This window comes from Ips typographus, linkage group LG9 (assembly GCF_016097725.1).
Source record: "Ips typographus isolate SLU linkage group LG9, UJ_Ityp_2.0, whole genome shotgun sequence".
Taxonomy (NCBI): domain Eukaryota; kingdom Metazoa; phylum Arthropoda; class Insecta; order Coleoptera; family Curculionidae; genus Ips; species Ips typographus.
Window position 1 is genome coordinate 6,248,391 of NC_138430.1, and position 18,104 is coordinate 6,266,494.

General features: G+C 36.1%; 1 protein-coding gene across 1 annotated transcript; it reads right to left on the reverse strand.

The window, feature by feature from the left end:
• Positions 1 to 6,520: 6,520 nt before the first annotated feature.
• On the reverse strand, positions 6,521 to 17,318 carry LOC145733479 (uncharacterized). The gene is given in 7 exon segments (XM_081986326.1): positions 6,521 to 6,821; positions 8,787 to 8,941; positions 9,002 to 9,178; positions 15,843 to 16,055; positions 16,057 to 16,174; positions 16,770 to 17,028; positions 17,296 to 17,318. Coding segments are annotated over 6 exon segments (912 nt in total). The 5' UTR covers positions 17,317 to 17,318; the 3' UTR covers positions 6,521 to 6,821; positions 8,787 to 8,817.
• Between the last annotated feature and the right edge of the window lie 786 nt (positions 17,319 to 18,104).

Below are 18,104 nucleotides of genomic sequence, written 5' to 3' on the forward strand. Positions count from 1 at the left end.
AATCCGTGTAAGCTCTCGTTGATAAGTTAATTAAGGGAAGTCACACACATATATATCCCGGATTGATTAGATCTCTATAAGCTGTGTTACCCACCTACCTAACCGGATCCCATTCGCTCTAAATGATTACGGACCGAGATAGAGGCAAATCCCAACAATTTCGGCTTTGCAAAAACACATTCTTGGATGCGGTCTTTCCACAATAGCCATTATTAAACGCTAGGCAAGCAAGAAAATCGACTTAACCTTCGACAGTTGGTGAAATCTCCTTGTTAAATGAGATCGACAATCGGATATAGCGGTGGGAGTTTCCAAAAAAAGCAAACAAATGACCCTAAAGATTTCCGAGGGCGAACCAAGTCCATGATTAAATCTGCGTTTTCTAGAGAAACTACCTTCGAAGGCTTTTTTTCCAAACTTACCGCCTAATTTATAGGAACTTTATGGACATATGCTCAGAAAAAATAAAACCCTACTAATCGAATTTCGATTAAGTTGTCTGTTCACCAAATCAGATTATTTATAGGGAATAGTGGTAATTTCAATTTTTTGTCTTTTATTAGTCGTGCAATCGTTGAAATGGACATTGATAATCCAATTTTTGAACTTGCAATACTAAAACGGCCAGTTGATACCTGTCAAAACTGACACGTTATCATAAAAAATAGTTTATTTTCAACTGTATGTAATAACGTTATTTCTTATGTGTAAACCAGGTGGAAAGATGACAATTACCTCTTCTCACTTTCCACCCAGTTGAATATCAGTATGTTTTTTCTCATATCTGATTAAAGACAATAGCACAATAATGACTTTGTCAAGATTGTAAACAAATCCCCAGTCGTTTATTATAGTTGAAGTCATAACTATTCGTATCTATACTACCTATTGTTAGCTATCAATATTTCAACTGAATGATTTATTAAAAGTTTGATAAGATTCTGATGAATGGTTGAAAATAAAGTAGTATAAAAACCACGGTGGAAAATTTAATTTCTGTCTCGAAGAAAAATTACCTAATTTCTCGACAGAAATCAAACACTTTCCACCTGAGTATGTAATATACTATTATTGTTCATCAACTTCTATTTAAATTGATAGAGATCAAAAAGTCTAATAAACTTTATCGGATTGATTTTGTCTTTTATCGACGCAATACGCCCCTCACTTTTCTTCCCATTTCTCCCTGTTTCAAGGATGCATACTAACATAACTCACAGCGTTGGAGTAAATTTGAAACTATATCACAGAGACGAAGCGTAAATTGAAATGTTTGATTGCAATTTCAGGCCTACTTTTTGTAAAAAAATTGCGCTATCGGAAAAGCCAACAGAATGGCCAATTAGGTAAAGTAAGCAAAGGACAAAGAAGGGAGCACGCTAAGAGATGCAAACGTACATTAAGTTAATTGAACATTAGGTGAAATGAACATTTGGACCCCATTAGTAATGAGGAACGTGATTAATTAGTTGGTTCTGCTGTGTTCGAGGGAAAAGATTGTCTGCCACTTTAAAATATTAAGTCGCTGCAATAACGTTAATTGAATTAGAGTGATGCGTCCAAAATTAGTTTTCAAAGCTAAAAAAAAATGATTTTTGTTTTGGCTGCGTCGCGTTAACATTTCCTCGTTCACGTCATTTACCTAGAAAATCCGGGAAAATGGAGTTTAATGTATTTTAGGCGAGATAATGGAGATACATATATTTATTTTGGGAAAAAAATCCGCATTACTAATTAAAGTCGTTAACCCTGGACGCAAAATAGCTCCGGTCCCGGGGGCGAAAATCAATGGGTCTCATATTTAAATTGTTTAAAACTCTGACTGGAAAATTTATGCGGCCATTTAATGTCACCTTTTCAGCGTACGGGCGAGTGGAGGTACAATGTCCATCGAGATGGGACGTCGACGTAATTAACCTAATGCAGGAATGATGAATAATGGCAAAGGAAATATCATTGGCGCTCTGAAACGAAATCCTTGTTCGGTCGCGGCGCCCTCTATTATATAATAATAAGACATTACCTGGTAATTTATACAACAGACGAAAGGGGTGGCTTCGGGGGGCGTTTTGAATTAGAGCTAATTGCGTTCTTCTGTTTTTTGCCCTGGACGCTTTCGCAAAATATCGATATAGGGACGGTTTGCGCCCAAAACGAACAATACCCACCAATCAAAATTGATTTAGTTGAAAAACAGTGTATTCTGTAAAGTATTATATTAATTGTTTTAAAAGAGTGCATTGTTCAATGACACTATCACGTGATAATATATTGCTATTTGTAAGAGAATGATGATCCAAATGGAATAATCAATCCAATATGGCCACAAATGACAGAGTGTCGTATGACCAGAGGTGTTCAAGGATGATTGTAATAAACCGGTTTAACCTTCTCTTTAGACCACTGTGTATAGGACAAATCTTTCTTCTTCTAGAGTGGTTTTTGCTGGCCTACAAGCTGCGTTTGAGTATACGTTTTCCTCCATGGAGCGAACAGAGCGTTTTTGACGTCTTCTTCTTCTTCAGGTGCCGTCTCCGTTTCGAAGGTTGGCAATCATCAGGGCGATTCTTATTTTTGAGACCGCAGCTATAAATAGTTCGTTGTTATTGCAACCAAACCATTCTCTAAGGTTCTTCAGCCATGAATTACGTCTTCTCCCCACAGATCTCCTTCCTTCGATTTTTCCTTGCATAATAAGTTGCAATATTCGATACTTTTCCCCCCTCATGACATGTCCCATATATTGCAATTTTCTGGCCTTAATTGTCGTAATAACTTCTCTCTCCTTATTCATACGTCTCATCACTTCCACGTTGGTTATTCTGTCTACCCATGAAATCCGCAGTATTCTTCGGTATACCCACATCTCAAACGCTTCCAGTCTCCTCATTTCGGTTACCTTCAGCGTCCAGGCTCCCATAATACAGTACGGACAGCACATAGCATCTCATTAGTCGTATTTTCAGTTCCAGGTTTAGATCCCGACAGCAGAAAAGCCTTTTCATTTTTATAAATGTGCTTCTGGCCTGTTCGATTCTGATTCGTATTTCTTGTGAGCTGTCGTTGTTTTCATTAATGGTCGTGCCTAGGTATTTGTATTCTCTTACTCTCTCAATAGGTTGATTGTTTACGTATATCCTACGAATGTCCTGAGTTGTTTTTGTCATCAACATATATTTTGTTTTGTTTATGTTCAGTGATAGTCCATATTCTTCGCTTACCGTGACCATTCTATTAATTAGCGTCTGCAGATCTTCGTATGTTCCAGCCAGAATAACTGTATCGTCAGCCTACCTCAGATTATTTATTGTCATGCCGTTGATCTTAATGCCTATGTTCTGATCATCAAGTGCCCTATTTATTATGTCCTCCGAGTACAGATTAAAGAGGATTGGTGATAGTATACACCCTTGACGAACACCTCTCTGTATTTCTATTTCTTCTGATGTCATGACTTCTATTCGTACTACTGCTTTTTGACCATAGTATAAGTTTGATATTATTCTTATGTCTCTGAGGTCTATTCTTCTCTTTATTAATGTTTCTATGAGCAAGTCATGCCTCACTTTATCGAAAGCTTTATTGTAGTCTATAAAGCATGTATATATGTCTTGATTTATATCTAGGCATCTTTGTGACAGGACATTGAGTGAAACTAGCGCTTCCCTTGTTCCTAGGCCTTTACGGAATCCAAATTGTGTATCGCCGATGTCTATGTCTATTTTCCTGAATACTCTACCATGGACTACCTTCAGCAGGACTTTCAGTATGTGAGCCATCAAGCTAATGGTACGGTAGTCAGAGCACTGGTTGGCATTTTTCTTTTTTGGAAGAGTTATAAAAGTTGATAGCAACCAGTCATTTGGTATTATTCCTGTTCTATATATGGTATTGATTAATTCTACCAAAATATGAATCCGGTCTTCCTCTATCAGCTTAAGAATCTCCACTGGCAGTTGGTCCGGTCCGGTCCGGTTTTTGACGTCACAATGATGTAATTAGACAGTTGGTCAAATTACTGTTTTTCCAAATTACGTCATCGTGACCGTAAATGCGGCCAATGTGAATCACAAAGACGTAATTTGATAGTGAGAATTTGTTCACTCCATAAAGCATTAATGCAATAATTAGCATATGCTTAGAGTGATACAGATATTTTTATTTGCGAGTAATTAAAACACACACGAGTCCGGTAATAATTGGAGTTCTGAGCTTTTAATGCGAGACTGATTCCATCCAACTTGACAACCTTGATGGCTGGAAATGAGAACGTTAATTAACAACATAGATCGTGACTATAAACAAAGTGGAGTAATTCCGTCGACGCGACGGCGGTCTTTTAATTATGTAGACTATTGGGGGGGTGGCCATTAGTGCGAGCGTTAGAGCCATTGGGGCCCATAAGAGAATTCACTTTAAAGGACTTTCCAAAGGACCGACCACTTCCGCCAACCTCCCATCCCTATTACTGCCCATTTCATCACCAATTTTTTTTTTATGGGTGCCTCAAAAACCACCTGGTGGAAGAAATTAAGAAAATCAATCCTCATAAAACGTATGTTGGTACCAGTGAAAAAAAAAACGATTATTTAATATTCCGCGAGTTTCTCACAAATTTAACCGTTTCGAGTTGGGGTTGAGGAGGCACACGCGTGAAACAAAAAATGCAAATTTGCCCGCAAGTTTATTTAATAAGATTTTCCGCAAATATTCAGGCGAATATTTAAGTATTCAGGCGAGACAAGTGATTTCGGGGCGAATTAGATTTGCCACTCGCGAATTTATTGCATTTATGTGACGCGCGAACATTTTGTGGCTTTCGCCCGTAATCGGGTTTATTTAACAGACAAGAAACAAATTAGGGCTTGATCAGGGAACATTTAAGACGACACATCGGTAAGGGCGAGGGTGGGTTCGACAAGGGGCAAGAGGGGTGAATTTAAACATCAGCAATTTGAAGAGCGGGGTAAGTATAGTATTCTAACGAGCCTGATTGGATCTGCTTCAATCGGTTTAAATTGAACAGCGGAAGGGAGGAGAAAGCAGTTTATTTGCGAAGAGCCGAATGATTTTGAATGTCGAATTTGTAGGTATGGTTAAATTGATGTCCCTATTGTTTGCCAAAAATTACGGTCGCTTGTAAACCTTTACCATTTTACCTAAATCAATCTTTGTCTCGAAACCAAGTATACTTTACCTTATCAAGAAATACCACTGATCTATTTCAAAATACAAAACTCGATTATTCTTCATCAAACAAACTTTCAGATCTACATTTTTGCAGAAAATAAAATCTTTGAAAAATCAGTTTTCTTCATAATCTCTCTTACCTTTTCCAGAGGGCGTATTTAATTCGCAAATTTGTTCCTCGGAAAATTTAATCTTGCACATGCCGTAAAAACGGCGTAATAAAAGTAAAATAGCTCATTCGTGCGAAGAACCCGGATATTTTTGCTAGTGTGGTCACAAAATAAGTATAGGTGTCTGTTATATAAAACGTAACGTCTTTATGTAAGACTAGTAAGATTTTATCATGTTTTTATATTATTTTAGTAGTAGCCATTTAACTGTTTACTTAACTTTTTCAAACACACTCCAGGCAAATCAATCCTCGTATCATTTTGTGGTAAAAAAGTACTTGAGCAAAGTGCTCAGTATGTAATTCAGAGAAGCCATTTCAAAGTAATTCACACACTGTTTCTATTGTTAGTCTAAAAGCTTTAGTTACGATTGTTTTTAATAAAATTAGAAATCAATTTGTCCGGGCCATTATAAATTTTGATTACCACTTTCCAGTCTAATTTTAGCTTAATTTAAAGGTTAATTTTATCCTCTACGCCTAATTATCGTAATAACCAAATGTGTTACAACAAGCATTCTTGGCAAACTCGACTTTTGTATATTAAACCAGTATTTTATACCTCCACAATAATAACTCTCCAATCAATATTACCATCAGACTATTGAATTATAAATTATCAAATAATAATTGGTACAAGAGGGTTTTTGATGTGAACGACCGACTGTTTTCCAAGACTGGACACGCAACGTCCAACTGTTAAGTACAGTATTTAGCACTTTTTGCGTTTTCACTTATTCAGGACAATATTAATGAAGTACGGGACAGTTTCAAAAAATACGTAAATTTGAATTTTTTACTAAATTCAGTAAGGCCAGTAATTAAAGGTGATTTTAGTTGGATAGAATAGTAATAACAGTAAGTTATAAAACTCGTCCTAAACAGACCTATCACTGAGGTTTATGCAAATGCTGCACATAAAGACTTCCACTACAATAAGTTACAATTTATGACTATTTTTCCCTTGAAATCACTTGAGTGTACAACTTAATGAAGGATTAGTTCAATCCTCCTTAATTTGTGTTTGTTCCATTTCCTTATTCAAGGGAATTATAAAGCGGATTGTTGACTTTAAATTTAAAGTTTTCCCAAACTCCAGGCAGTTTCAATGCAAGAGACTCACATTAAAATCTAAATATACTAAGGAGGAAAAAAAAGCACTTTGTATTCAGTCAAATCAATTATTATTGCATTTCGGTAGATAGAACTTATTGACTTGAAAACCACATATTTTACAATTTTTGAGTTCGTAACTGGTTTTGAGGGCACGTTTGTCAACACTTAATATACACTAAAATACTCGAATTTGTCCATACTTTCGAGAGAAAAAAAACAGTTTGTATCACTATATAACAACCGATATGCTGGGAAGACCGAACCAAAAGAAAAAACATCCACCAGTGGCGTGGTTAGGCTTATTGCACGTTCTTGAACTGCATCATCGTTGTTTAACACTGGAGAACTGAAAAAGAAAACTAAATTAGTTCAGTTGCAACAAACTATAAGAAATTTTCTATTTAAACTAGAAAATTGCCTCTATAACACATAGGAAAAGTCATCGTTTGCCAATATTAGGTTTACATAAGGCGATTGCAAGAACCCCAGGTAAACCACTTTCAATTTTTTTTTTCGAGTAATTGAAATAGTTAATTTTTCGCATCAGTTGGGATTTACAATAAATGAAAACTCTGACCTGTTAACACAACAATTATCTGGTTATTATAATTATTATTATTAATTTTTTTAGAAAAGTGCCAGTTTAGTTGCCAAGCATAAATTGAACAATATGGTGACTGAAAATGTCCGTAGAATACTATATTCAGTTTTGTAAATAAAATATCAATTTGCCATAATCCACTTAAAAAAATCCTATATTTATATAAGTTTATACCGCGAAAATTTCTTTGATGTCCGTAGAGTAATTACATTTTGAATCAAAGAGAAAATGGTCGCCTCGCCCCAAGTACTTTACGCAGACAACCGATGCTTTAATTATACGGGATTAAATTTAATCCAAAATTAATTTAGTAAATTATATTACCCTCGCCAACATAACGGTCGGATTCCTCATAAATGGGAAGGCTGCAAAGGATGTTTACGGTGTTAATGTTTTAATTTAGTTTCGGCATTGTTCCGCCCCCACTCCTCCCCGCCCCTCTCATATACGCAAAGTTGTAACTTTTGTTGTTTGGGAGTTTTACTCACAAATTTCCTAATTAGTGAGAAAATGCTTAACATGCCAATGATAAAAGGAATGGATTGGAGAGAGTTCTCAACTTGTTTAATTTTAACCTATTAAGATGTTTGCCAGTTTGTCTGAATAAGAAAGATCGTCTCAGATTTTTACAATAGGACTGAAATCGCCTATCACTGATTTTCATTACAACGACAATTTCGACTTTACATAAGGTCAAAATTGTTAATTTAGCACAAGAAAGATTTTAAAGATCCAAATTGTCTGTACTACACTGACTTGGTTAGTTACCATCTCTACCATCAGACCCAGAAATGGGTATAACCTCAAAAAACAGAAATTCTTATTTGTGATGCTTACAAAATAATTTTGCAAGAAGAAAAAGGTTTAATCCTTTTTTAAAAGAACTAGATCAATAGAAGACATTATTCTGTTATTGAATGCAAGAAAACAGACGCTTTTATGGAAGAGGTACAATTGTGGAGAGAAAACAGAAAAAATCTGTTGAAAAATTTGAAGAAAAAAGTAATAGAAATACTAACTAAACAAGAAGATCAAATTGTTAATGAATTTTTCTAGTGTAAAAGTTCTTCTTATCCACCTGGGACGCTTAACAAAAGCACCTTCTTCACTTTCATCATCGAAAATTAAATTATAAGGTCCCAAACTGTCCTTTTTTTAGTATTTTTTCTCATTGAAGGACCAATCTGCATCTCTAACTATGCTTGTGAAAAAAAAGCTGAAAAAATTAAATTCTATTGTAATACACCTCAATACAGCTCTAACAGCGCCATGTTTCAATTTCGAACGCCTCAAACCCGGATCACTTCGTTAAAAATTAAAATCCACACCATTCACATTCAAAACCACACTGGCATAGTATACATATACATATTTCGGGATCGACGGGACAAGAGCAAGTAATTCCGGGTTTATTGTCACGAAGAAGATGAGCCGTTTGTTACCGGGACCTACGTTGTTGATTGCACAACATTAAACGACGATATAATACGTAAGGCCGGGACGTAATTAAAATAACTCAATAACGACCGAAGTTTGAAGTGAAAATAATTATGCCGCTTTCAGTGTTGACAAGCCGGATACTTTGGTGCAATTATCAACGAATTTCGTCGCGTAACCTTCACATTTTCAAACTAAATGATGGAATTTTCACCTCAATCACCATAAAGGGTATGTTATCAATATCTAACTTAAAGCTACAATAATACTTACATCACCGTTGGTTCTGGATTGTAAAGTCTTTTCAATCCCTACTTCTGCGAGGCCTTCCCACTTTTCCTTTCCGGACAGCTGGAGGTGGTGCAGAACTTTTGAGCAATTTGTGCCAGTCTTGTTCACATACTAAACTTCCCGACAACATGTAATACCTGCAACGTCACAACGTTTTGAGCCTGCTACGGGGCATCGTCACGACAGTACACACTCACCTATCACCAGTAATGAGGGGGGCCATGCACTTGCTGCACATGAAACATTTTATGTGGAAGATTTGAAGGGGGGCGGCGGCCGTGGCGGGATTGCTGCCGCCTCCGGTTCGCATCACAAATTCGTTGGCGGGAATCGCCTGGCCGCACGCCGAACATGCCCCCGAGCTGCCGAACAACCTGCGGGACCAACGAAAAAATCGAAACGTTAAATCTCCACCACTCGTTTTTTTTTCACACCCTAAGGATAGTCCACTAATGTTATTTTTTAAATTACTAGAATAAGTTGAAAAAGTAATCAAAGTTTCTGATGGCTTCTGGTTGGTTGCTAGATCATCTATTAACTTGTTAAACCCACAGATAAGTTCAGACTGTGACGTTTTTTTGTAGTGCATGGTATTGAACATTTACAGTCTAAAACTTTCAAAATGACTGGTTAGTACAATGAGCTTGAAACTTCTTTCTTCATCTATTTACCAAAAACTAAAAAAATTCATTCGGATACAAAAATCAAAAATTGAGGTGGGTTTTGGTAAAGAGAATTCTTGGTTCGTTATCTATAAACTAAAAGAAGAATCTATCCAATTAAATAGTCTCTCAACAGCGCTATCAGGCTCATAATGAAGTAATTTAAACAGAAATAAGATTATAAATTGAAAGACATTTTAAATTTGCATTTAAATCAGTATTCGTGTAATCAAGTTGAGGCGGCGATGTGCCTGACGCCGCCAGGGTTTTGGCGGGCGGGTAACAACCGTTACGAATATACTATCGCGTCAGAAGAGTGGTGAGGGCGGAAGGGTTGTTTTTACTTATAAATAGCTCATTACGAGTTTCCGGCTATTTTGGCTTAAAAGTTTCATTAATTAATAAACCAGCCTTTAAACAATTTTGAAACTGGTTAAGTTGCCAGTTGAGGCGTTACTCTAAATTACGATGATGAGCCTCTTGAATTTTAAATGAATTAAATTAGTAATTTTGACTGTACGTAAAAGTGAATTTCTAAAATATTTCACGTATAATTGGACCGAATAAAACTGGATAGGAAAATCCGGTAGGAAATTTGTAAAGAACTTTTAAACCAAAATACGAAAATGTTCGCGAGTATTTAAAAGAATATTCACACTACTGTGAATTACAGATTTCTATCGGGGATTATCCCCCGGTTAGATCACTTTAAAAACGACGCCTCCCCTACATTTTCCCGTCTAAACTGCCCTAATAAGATTATTTTATCTCCCTTCTGATAAAAATTACTGTAGATATAGAGGGACTGTGCGGTTTTCCCAATTCCCGCCATTATACCATTGAGATTAAATTGATAGTTACATTTAACAAGTGTAGAAAGTTTAGTAGATTTGACTGAAACACTTTAAAAGATTTTTTTTTTTAAAACCATCAAAATGACTAACTGCCAAAATTTAATAAGGTTTCTGATGGTAAGACCACATTTGAAGTATTTATTTACGTAAATCACAGTGGGTAGTTTGGGAATGGTCAAAAAAAGCAGTGAGCGGAAAGCTGCAAACGTGACTTCAAACAGTTCTATTGACATGTAAATCTAGATTTATAATGTTATGGTCATTATGGTCATTCCATTTCAAAGCTCAAATGTCTATAGGACACCAAAATTATACAAGTTTTAAGTTTTTGGTTGTCCAAGATCTGTTTAGGTCCTGTCAGCACAATTTAAGGGGGAGAGAGGAGCAAACGCACTTGTAAAGGCCATTATGAGAGGTCGAGAGGTTGTCCTTAGGAGGATTAGCTAATAAACGAAATTCCTGGTAAAAATTTGCTTGAAAGATTTGACAAATAACATATTTTAGCAAAATTCATCTCAGTTTGATGATTCATCTCGTGATGCAGTTTTCCTTGTATAACACCAACAAAATTTTATATCGCTTTGAGACTATTTTATACAGAAAGTCACACTAATCATGACGTCAATTGTGACGGTTATTAGTTAAACATTATGCACTATTGCCATTTTTAATAGCTGAAATCATTAATTATTTATGGCGTTTCTCGATTCGCAAGTTTAGTGCAAAACTACTGTATCTGTATCCTGCTCTATCAAATGTCATTGAAACAGTGTGGCAATACACTGGTTTTCATCAAAAACCCCATGTATTTCCATCTGACGTTAATTTTTTGATACTGAATGGTAAAAAATTTTGCTCTTGACGTATAATAGGTATACAGGTGTGGTAAATCCAAAACCGACCATAGGAAAACCGTGTAACGGACAGAGAAACGTAGATAATTGCATGCGCGGGACAAAGACAGAAAACGAAAAAAATATCAAGTAGGCCAAAATCCAATATCGTCAACAAAATTAATTTTTTTTGTTACTCTAATTGGTATTTTATTAAGTTTACTATTCAACAATAAAGTAGTGTGTTATGTTAGTGTACATTTGAGTAATCCCTGACACAACTCGCTTCAGAATAATCAAAGAACAAAATTAATTTTGTCGACGGTATTGGATTTTGGCAACAGCGCACTGAAAATATGGCCTACTTGATATTTTTTTCGTTTTCTGTCTTTGTCCCGCGCATTCAATTATCTACGTTTCTCTGTCCGTTACACGGTTTTCCTATGGTCGGTTTTGGATTTACCACACCTGTATAAAGCCTGTGCTTTGGTTGTGACGTCATTTTAGTTTACTTTTACTTTAGGTATATCTTCTAAATTAATTATTAGTTAATCCTTAACAATTTTCATTTTCCAACCCTAGTGCGAGGAAATCATACAGAAAAAATTAGGTTAGTTTACTAGTGTTCATTAGACTTATAGGAAAGGTGTGTATATGTGGGAGGGTTGGAAAAAAAAAGGGGGGATGTACTTAGCATTAATTAATTAAATTTGAACATGGAAAAGCGCGATGCGCACGTGGTGGCGGCTAAAAGTAATGGGTGTTGCTTTCACCAGGGACGAATTTGCATTTACGGGATTGTTAATGTAAAGTGGTTGCATTAATCAAGGTCTGCCGGCCGCAACGACAGGGTAGTTGGTCGACGATATTAAAGCGATTGTGCACCGTGCAGTAAGGGTGGAACTATAATATTTTATAGCCCGGAATTGTCTAACGAATCCGCTAAAATTCGAGCCTATTGTTAGGAAAAAATCATGTAAAATGCCGTTTAACTAAACGCTACATTCACCTGTTTTTCACAGTTACAACTTAAAGTAATGTGGTAACAAAAAAGTGGTTTTCTTCCAGCCACAACAATTATCATCAAAAGTAATTTCAACAATTCGAACCATTTCCGATTTTTTTTGTATAATGTGCGTGTTAATTTGCCCGCACGCAACGCCAACTTTGGAACGCAAAGCGAAGCAAATTAGGGTGAAACAGGTAATGCAAAGGGACAAGGGAGCATTTAGAATTAAACCTAATTAACTTTTTTTAATAAATTGTTCAAACATGGAACATGTTTAAATTAGTTTTTTTTTGTTAACATGCTAACGCAGCCTTGTTCGTAGTTTGTGATTGGTCAAAAAAAGCAGCAAGCTGAAAGCTGCTTTTTTGACCAATCACAGAGCAAAAATTTTTTTTCAATTTTAAAAACGTATTTCCAGATCCTTGGAATACCGAAGCAACCGGCGGCCAATTAGATCGAACTTATTTTTCCTTGAAATATAGAATTTATCCGAAATGTTCCCACAAAAGAGTCGTCTTGTCGCTATCGTTCCAAATATATGCAAACGGCGTTAGGCGGTAAGTGGGCATGTAATTGGCCCCCGCGCGGCGCGCTGCCTATATTGATTGGGGCCCGGGGCACGACGGGCGCCCAAATCCAGTTAGGCAGCGGTCCCGAGGCCCCACTTGCATTATTCGTCCGCCCAAGGGCATTTCTGGGAATACAAGAGGTCCGTATTCGACTATTATAAGGCCGTTTTACCTTACTTTTTTTCGGCTTTTAATTGATTCCGATCCGACTCGAAGGACCTAAGACCGACTCAACCTGGGTTGTCTTTTATTATACCAAAGTGTTTCCTTAATAAAACTTTTAAGAATGAGTACATTTACGTGGCGTATCTTGTCCCAATCGCAGAAATTTCAAATTTAAATATTTTGTTTTCATCGTTCAAAAGTCATGTGAACATTTCGCGCTGTCGTCTATTAAATTTAACGATATTAATGAAGCGAAAAGAGTTGGAGCCACGTTAATGAAAAGCATCTGCAAAAGCCAGATAGGGCCTAAAGTTACCCACTAGGATGGGATAGTAAACATTTACTGTCAAACATCCATCCAATTAGTGCGGAGTTTGGGATTTATTATGCGAGCATACTAATATAGACTCAGCAGTGTTTACCCGGCAAATGCTCCCGCCCTATAGAAAGCTGGCAGCGGTTCTCGAATAATTATTACGAGCCCAATTAATCTGGATACATATTGAAAAATGACCACATTAGGTTATGTTTTCCTTTTAATTTGGCTTTCCCAACTCCGGCCATGATGAAATCGCGTTCGGTTGGTGTAAGCTGTAAACCAATTCAATCAATTAGTGATTGACCTATTTGATCTAATCTTTGTTGCGGCTAAGATAATAAATTACCGGCTCGAAATTGCTTATCTAAAATAACTCAGTTATTTTGAACTATATACACCTAATTCTGATGAGGTTTTAATGTTAATTGAACTAAAATTGGCCGCAATCTAACCTAACATTCTGAGAAGGAATTACCACCCTACTTTAGTTTACAAGATCTAAAAGGTCGGAGATAACACAAATAAATCATAAAAACACCCAATTAAGATTGATTTACTCTCTAATTCTTTGCGTCTCAGATTCTAGACAGTTTTGAACCATAAAATTCCTTTCAATACCATTGGGAATAATAGGTAGGTACCACCTGGAGAATGGTTCGACTTGACCCAAAAGCACAAGTACCATTAACAAACCTAAATGCTAGTTTCTTTGTGTTTCTCAACGGTTTTTTTCGTTTTTCTCATATCCAACTAAAATTATACATGTCAAAAATGCTTGAAGATGCTATATGCTAATGTTTGATTACTTTGAAATTATTGTGTTGTTAAAGAATTACATACAAAACAACAGTTTTTTTCGTTTGAGAAGTACAAAGTACAAAAAGTTTGTTCTCTCAAAAGATTCCAAATATACAGGGTGATTCCAAAGTTGGTGCTTTCCTTTCACCTACGAATAGGGCTTCAAAAAATAAGTTTTTTTTTCCTTTGACGCTTTTTCGAAATATGAACAATAACGAAGATACAGGGTGTCAAAATTTTACTGAAAAAAAAACAAAATAAAGGTTATTCTTTATCATCAGACATAAACATAAACAAAAGATTTCAGCCGCCTTTGAACTAAGTTTTAATAATTTGACATTTTAAATTAAAACAGCATTTAATTTTAGGCACGCATTAAGACGGTTTTTATTTTTTTACTCGAAAGCGGTGCGTCGTAGCAAAAAATAATAAAAGGGGTTTTATTTTTAGAATTGAACAAGGAATTTAATAATAAATTTTATGTTAAAAAAAAAACTAGTAGGGTAATATTTTCTTTCGAAAATGTTTTAAAAAAAAAATGTTGTTTCTTGGAAAATTTCCTTTCACACCTACAAAATTTTGTTTAATTACTTCAAGTGGTTTGACCAAAATCATAAAATTTTTATTTTTTCAGTAAAACTTTGACACTCTGTATCTTCGTTATTGTTCATATTTCGAAAAAGCGTCAAAGGAAAGCACCAACTTTGGAATCACTCTGTATAAACTAGTTTAAGTTTTACTTATACCAAACAACCCTTTGCCTTACACAGACGAATTTCCTAAACTAAATTGATAGATGTTGAACATGTATTTAAAAAAAATCTGACTGTTATCTCGTGTTTTATAGAATTCACACTTAATTCACCTTTGGTGGGCTTTACAAAAAAACTCCCATGTAATTGTAATTTACGAACTATAAATCTTGTGGCAGATATATGGTGTGGGCGCATTCCTTGGTGTGTGTTACCTACATCTCTATTAGCCATGCTCATTTTATAGCAAATCAGTTAAGACTTGAGGTCAAAGCGCTCAATTCAAGAAAATGAGAACAAAAATCCGCTTACAACAGTAAAATTCAACATTTTTTAACAAGAAAGAATGACGGAGGGCGTAAAATTCGAAAACGATGAAGAGGTCGAAGGCATTTTACATAACTGGTTTTCGCGAGCAGCTGAAATCCACAACCAAGAAGTTATGCGTGTCTTATGGGTAGGTAATATTATTTATTGGCCTATTTTTTTCCGTCCACCTGAAAATCGAGCTTTATACGCAGTTTGACCTGAAAAGGTCAAACGTGGTACTGAAATCGTGATCGAACAGCATTTTTGCATAGCGTGCTTTAATTAATGTATTAAGCAGCATTGCGGTCTATTTAGAGCCATCTAATTTATTTTAGCATAAGTCCTCTACACGCGGGCTTTTATCGATCCGGCTCAACTATAGGAAAACACGACAAGACTGGACTCTGAGTTCTGGTTCGACCGAACTCAAGGATAAATTAGCTACTGAATAAATTCGGGGTTAAATGGGACCGTGTAAAGGGCCGTTCCATATTAATAGGCTGTATAAATATAATTAAAAAAGGGGGTGAATGAGCAAGAGAAAGAGGGAGGATGAAAGATGGCAAACTTGCCCCATGCGCAAAACGCAAATGCTGTAAACGAAATCACAAGATCCATTTGCTGAGCAACATGTCTGAAATAACGAGTTAAACAAACTTAGTATGACACATGTAGCTCAGAAACTTTCTTACTCCAAACAGTGGTTGCAATTATTAAATTAGTTGAACTGATTTGTGAGATGGTAAAGCACTACTATGCTATAGTTACCTCATATAATCCTGTTTGCATAGGATCATACCGCCTTTGGTAAAACACGAAGTTCCAATATCGGCCAACATGGCGCCACAACACGAACACTTTAAACAACTATTGTGCCAGAATCGGTCCAGTGCGTGCAATAGGAAACGTTCGATGATTTTTCCACCACAACCCGCACAAATTTTCACCGTATTGTTATTGTTACTGTTTTTTTCCGATATTGGGGTTCTGATGGTGGGATTGATGGTGAGATCCGTCCTGATTGGAGGTGACGCTGTTCGCGTTGTTGGTATAAGCAGGATGTTGCTGGATGTGATTGTGTCCGGGTCCATTCTGGATACCTAAAAAATAAGTTATATGAGACACCTGGTACAAATTGATTACTCATAGTCTGATGCGCTTTCTTCTTCAACTGGCCTCGATGACGTAACTCAACTTTAAATTTGATTGCTTTCATCCGAACAAAAATATCATAATGAAAACCAATCCAAACATGAATTATAGAACTGGTTGACACATTTGCCACTATTATCAAACACTAAAACGGCCATGATAACGACGATAATTATTTTTAATGATTCTTCTATCGGGGATTCAGTCACCGGTAAATTTTACTTCCTGTTATTAGTCTTCGCTGTGGAAAAATGGCCGGAGGGATTGAAGCATGAAATGAGCTAAAAAAAGCACAGTGGGTTAAAAGTGAACAAAGCGTGAACAATGTACGAGTTGTCCGAATAAACCTGGTTCTATTGTCTTTTTCTTACTTGAGTTCAAGACCAATAAAAAGTAATTTTTGGTCAGCCCATCAGTTTTTATAACAAACAAAATTAAAACGTCTTTATTTTCAATTTATTCGCGTTATGAAAAGTGAACAACTATAATTAGGTTTTCTTTACAAACTATAAATATGATATAGAAAAAAGAAAAACAACATACCAATTGATCCGATTGTATGACCATTCGGATGCATACCCCCATGGGAACCTGGACCACCTGGATGCGTGTGGAAATTATTGTTATCCGGCGATGGCGGATGTGGTGAGCTCATATCTCCAGGTGTTCCATAGGGATGGTAGTGCGGGTTCATTGAGGCTATGGCGCTGACTGCCAGCTTGATGAAAGAATGCGCTAACTCGAGCGCTGACTTACAAAAAGACGGGGCCCCACCACTTTTGTGCTTGTACGAATGTTGGTTCTAGCTAGAAAAAAAATAATACACTATTATAGTAATGCACTCACTGGAAACTGTGGAAAAAATCAACAAGTTGGCCAAAGGCAAAAATTTTTCATCCCTTCTCCTAAATTTAAGGTATTATATTTGACTTCTCATTGAATTTATAACGTTAAGGGGTGAAGTTTACCCTCCTGGATAAGGGTGGCTGGACGAAAATTGATCGTGTCGTCGATAAAACGCCTGCTAAAAATTTCTATAAATCTGTAAGATGGTAAATATGAACTTAACTTCAACCAGACACTTAAACATTCAAAACAAAAATACGCTATTAGTGTTGCACACTCGAAATCGTTTAGGAACAGCCTTTGAGAAACTATATCCGGATATTTTGGTGTGGGAAGCAGACACCGCACATTTATTTCTGTTGTAAATTGTTAAGTGCTGCGGCCTTGTAAACTGGACGAATGCCCTCGTTGCGGAACTAATCTCACAATTTTATTAAAGGCACGCCACTGACTTAGATATTAGTAATAATATAAATTAAAGCTGTCTCTAGACAACAAAATATGATTGACCGATTTTTCACCTATTAATTAAATAGCTTTAAAGGTGTGTGTGTGTTAAGTGTGTATGCAATTTTCTTGCTAGATTCTTTGTAAGAACAGGCAAAATTAAGTGAAAATCTTCACATTGAAGACTGTAACACGAATATCAGATTAACAATAAAACCGGTTTCCAGCACTTTTCAAGATTCCTCAAGACTGTAAGCGGCAGTTTTACAGTATTTTGTCACTAACCGAGTCTCGTTTTTATTCACCATAAATAATTAACGTGCAGCCCAATGTGACTAAAACGGAAACCATTGAATTGGAGCGGTCACAGCGATCAAAATCTATTAAGAGTCGAGTTAATGAAAGTAATGACGAATGGAACAAAAGAAAGGAAAAAAAGCGAAAATTATAATTTGTTTAGTGAAGTAGTAGTCCATAGTCACTCAGTGGACAATTTTGTTTGTGAATTTTAGGAAGGCCATTGAGTTTTGGTACTGAGGGATTAATTGGTGCAAATTTGTACTTATTGAAACCAAAAACTGAAAG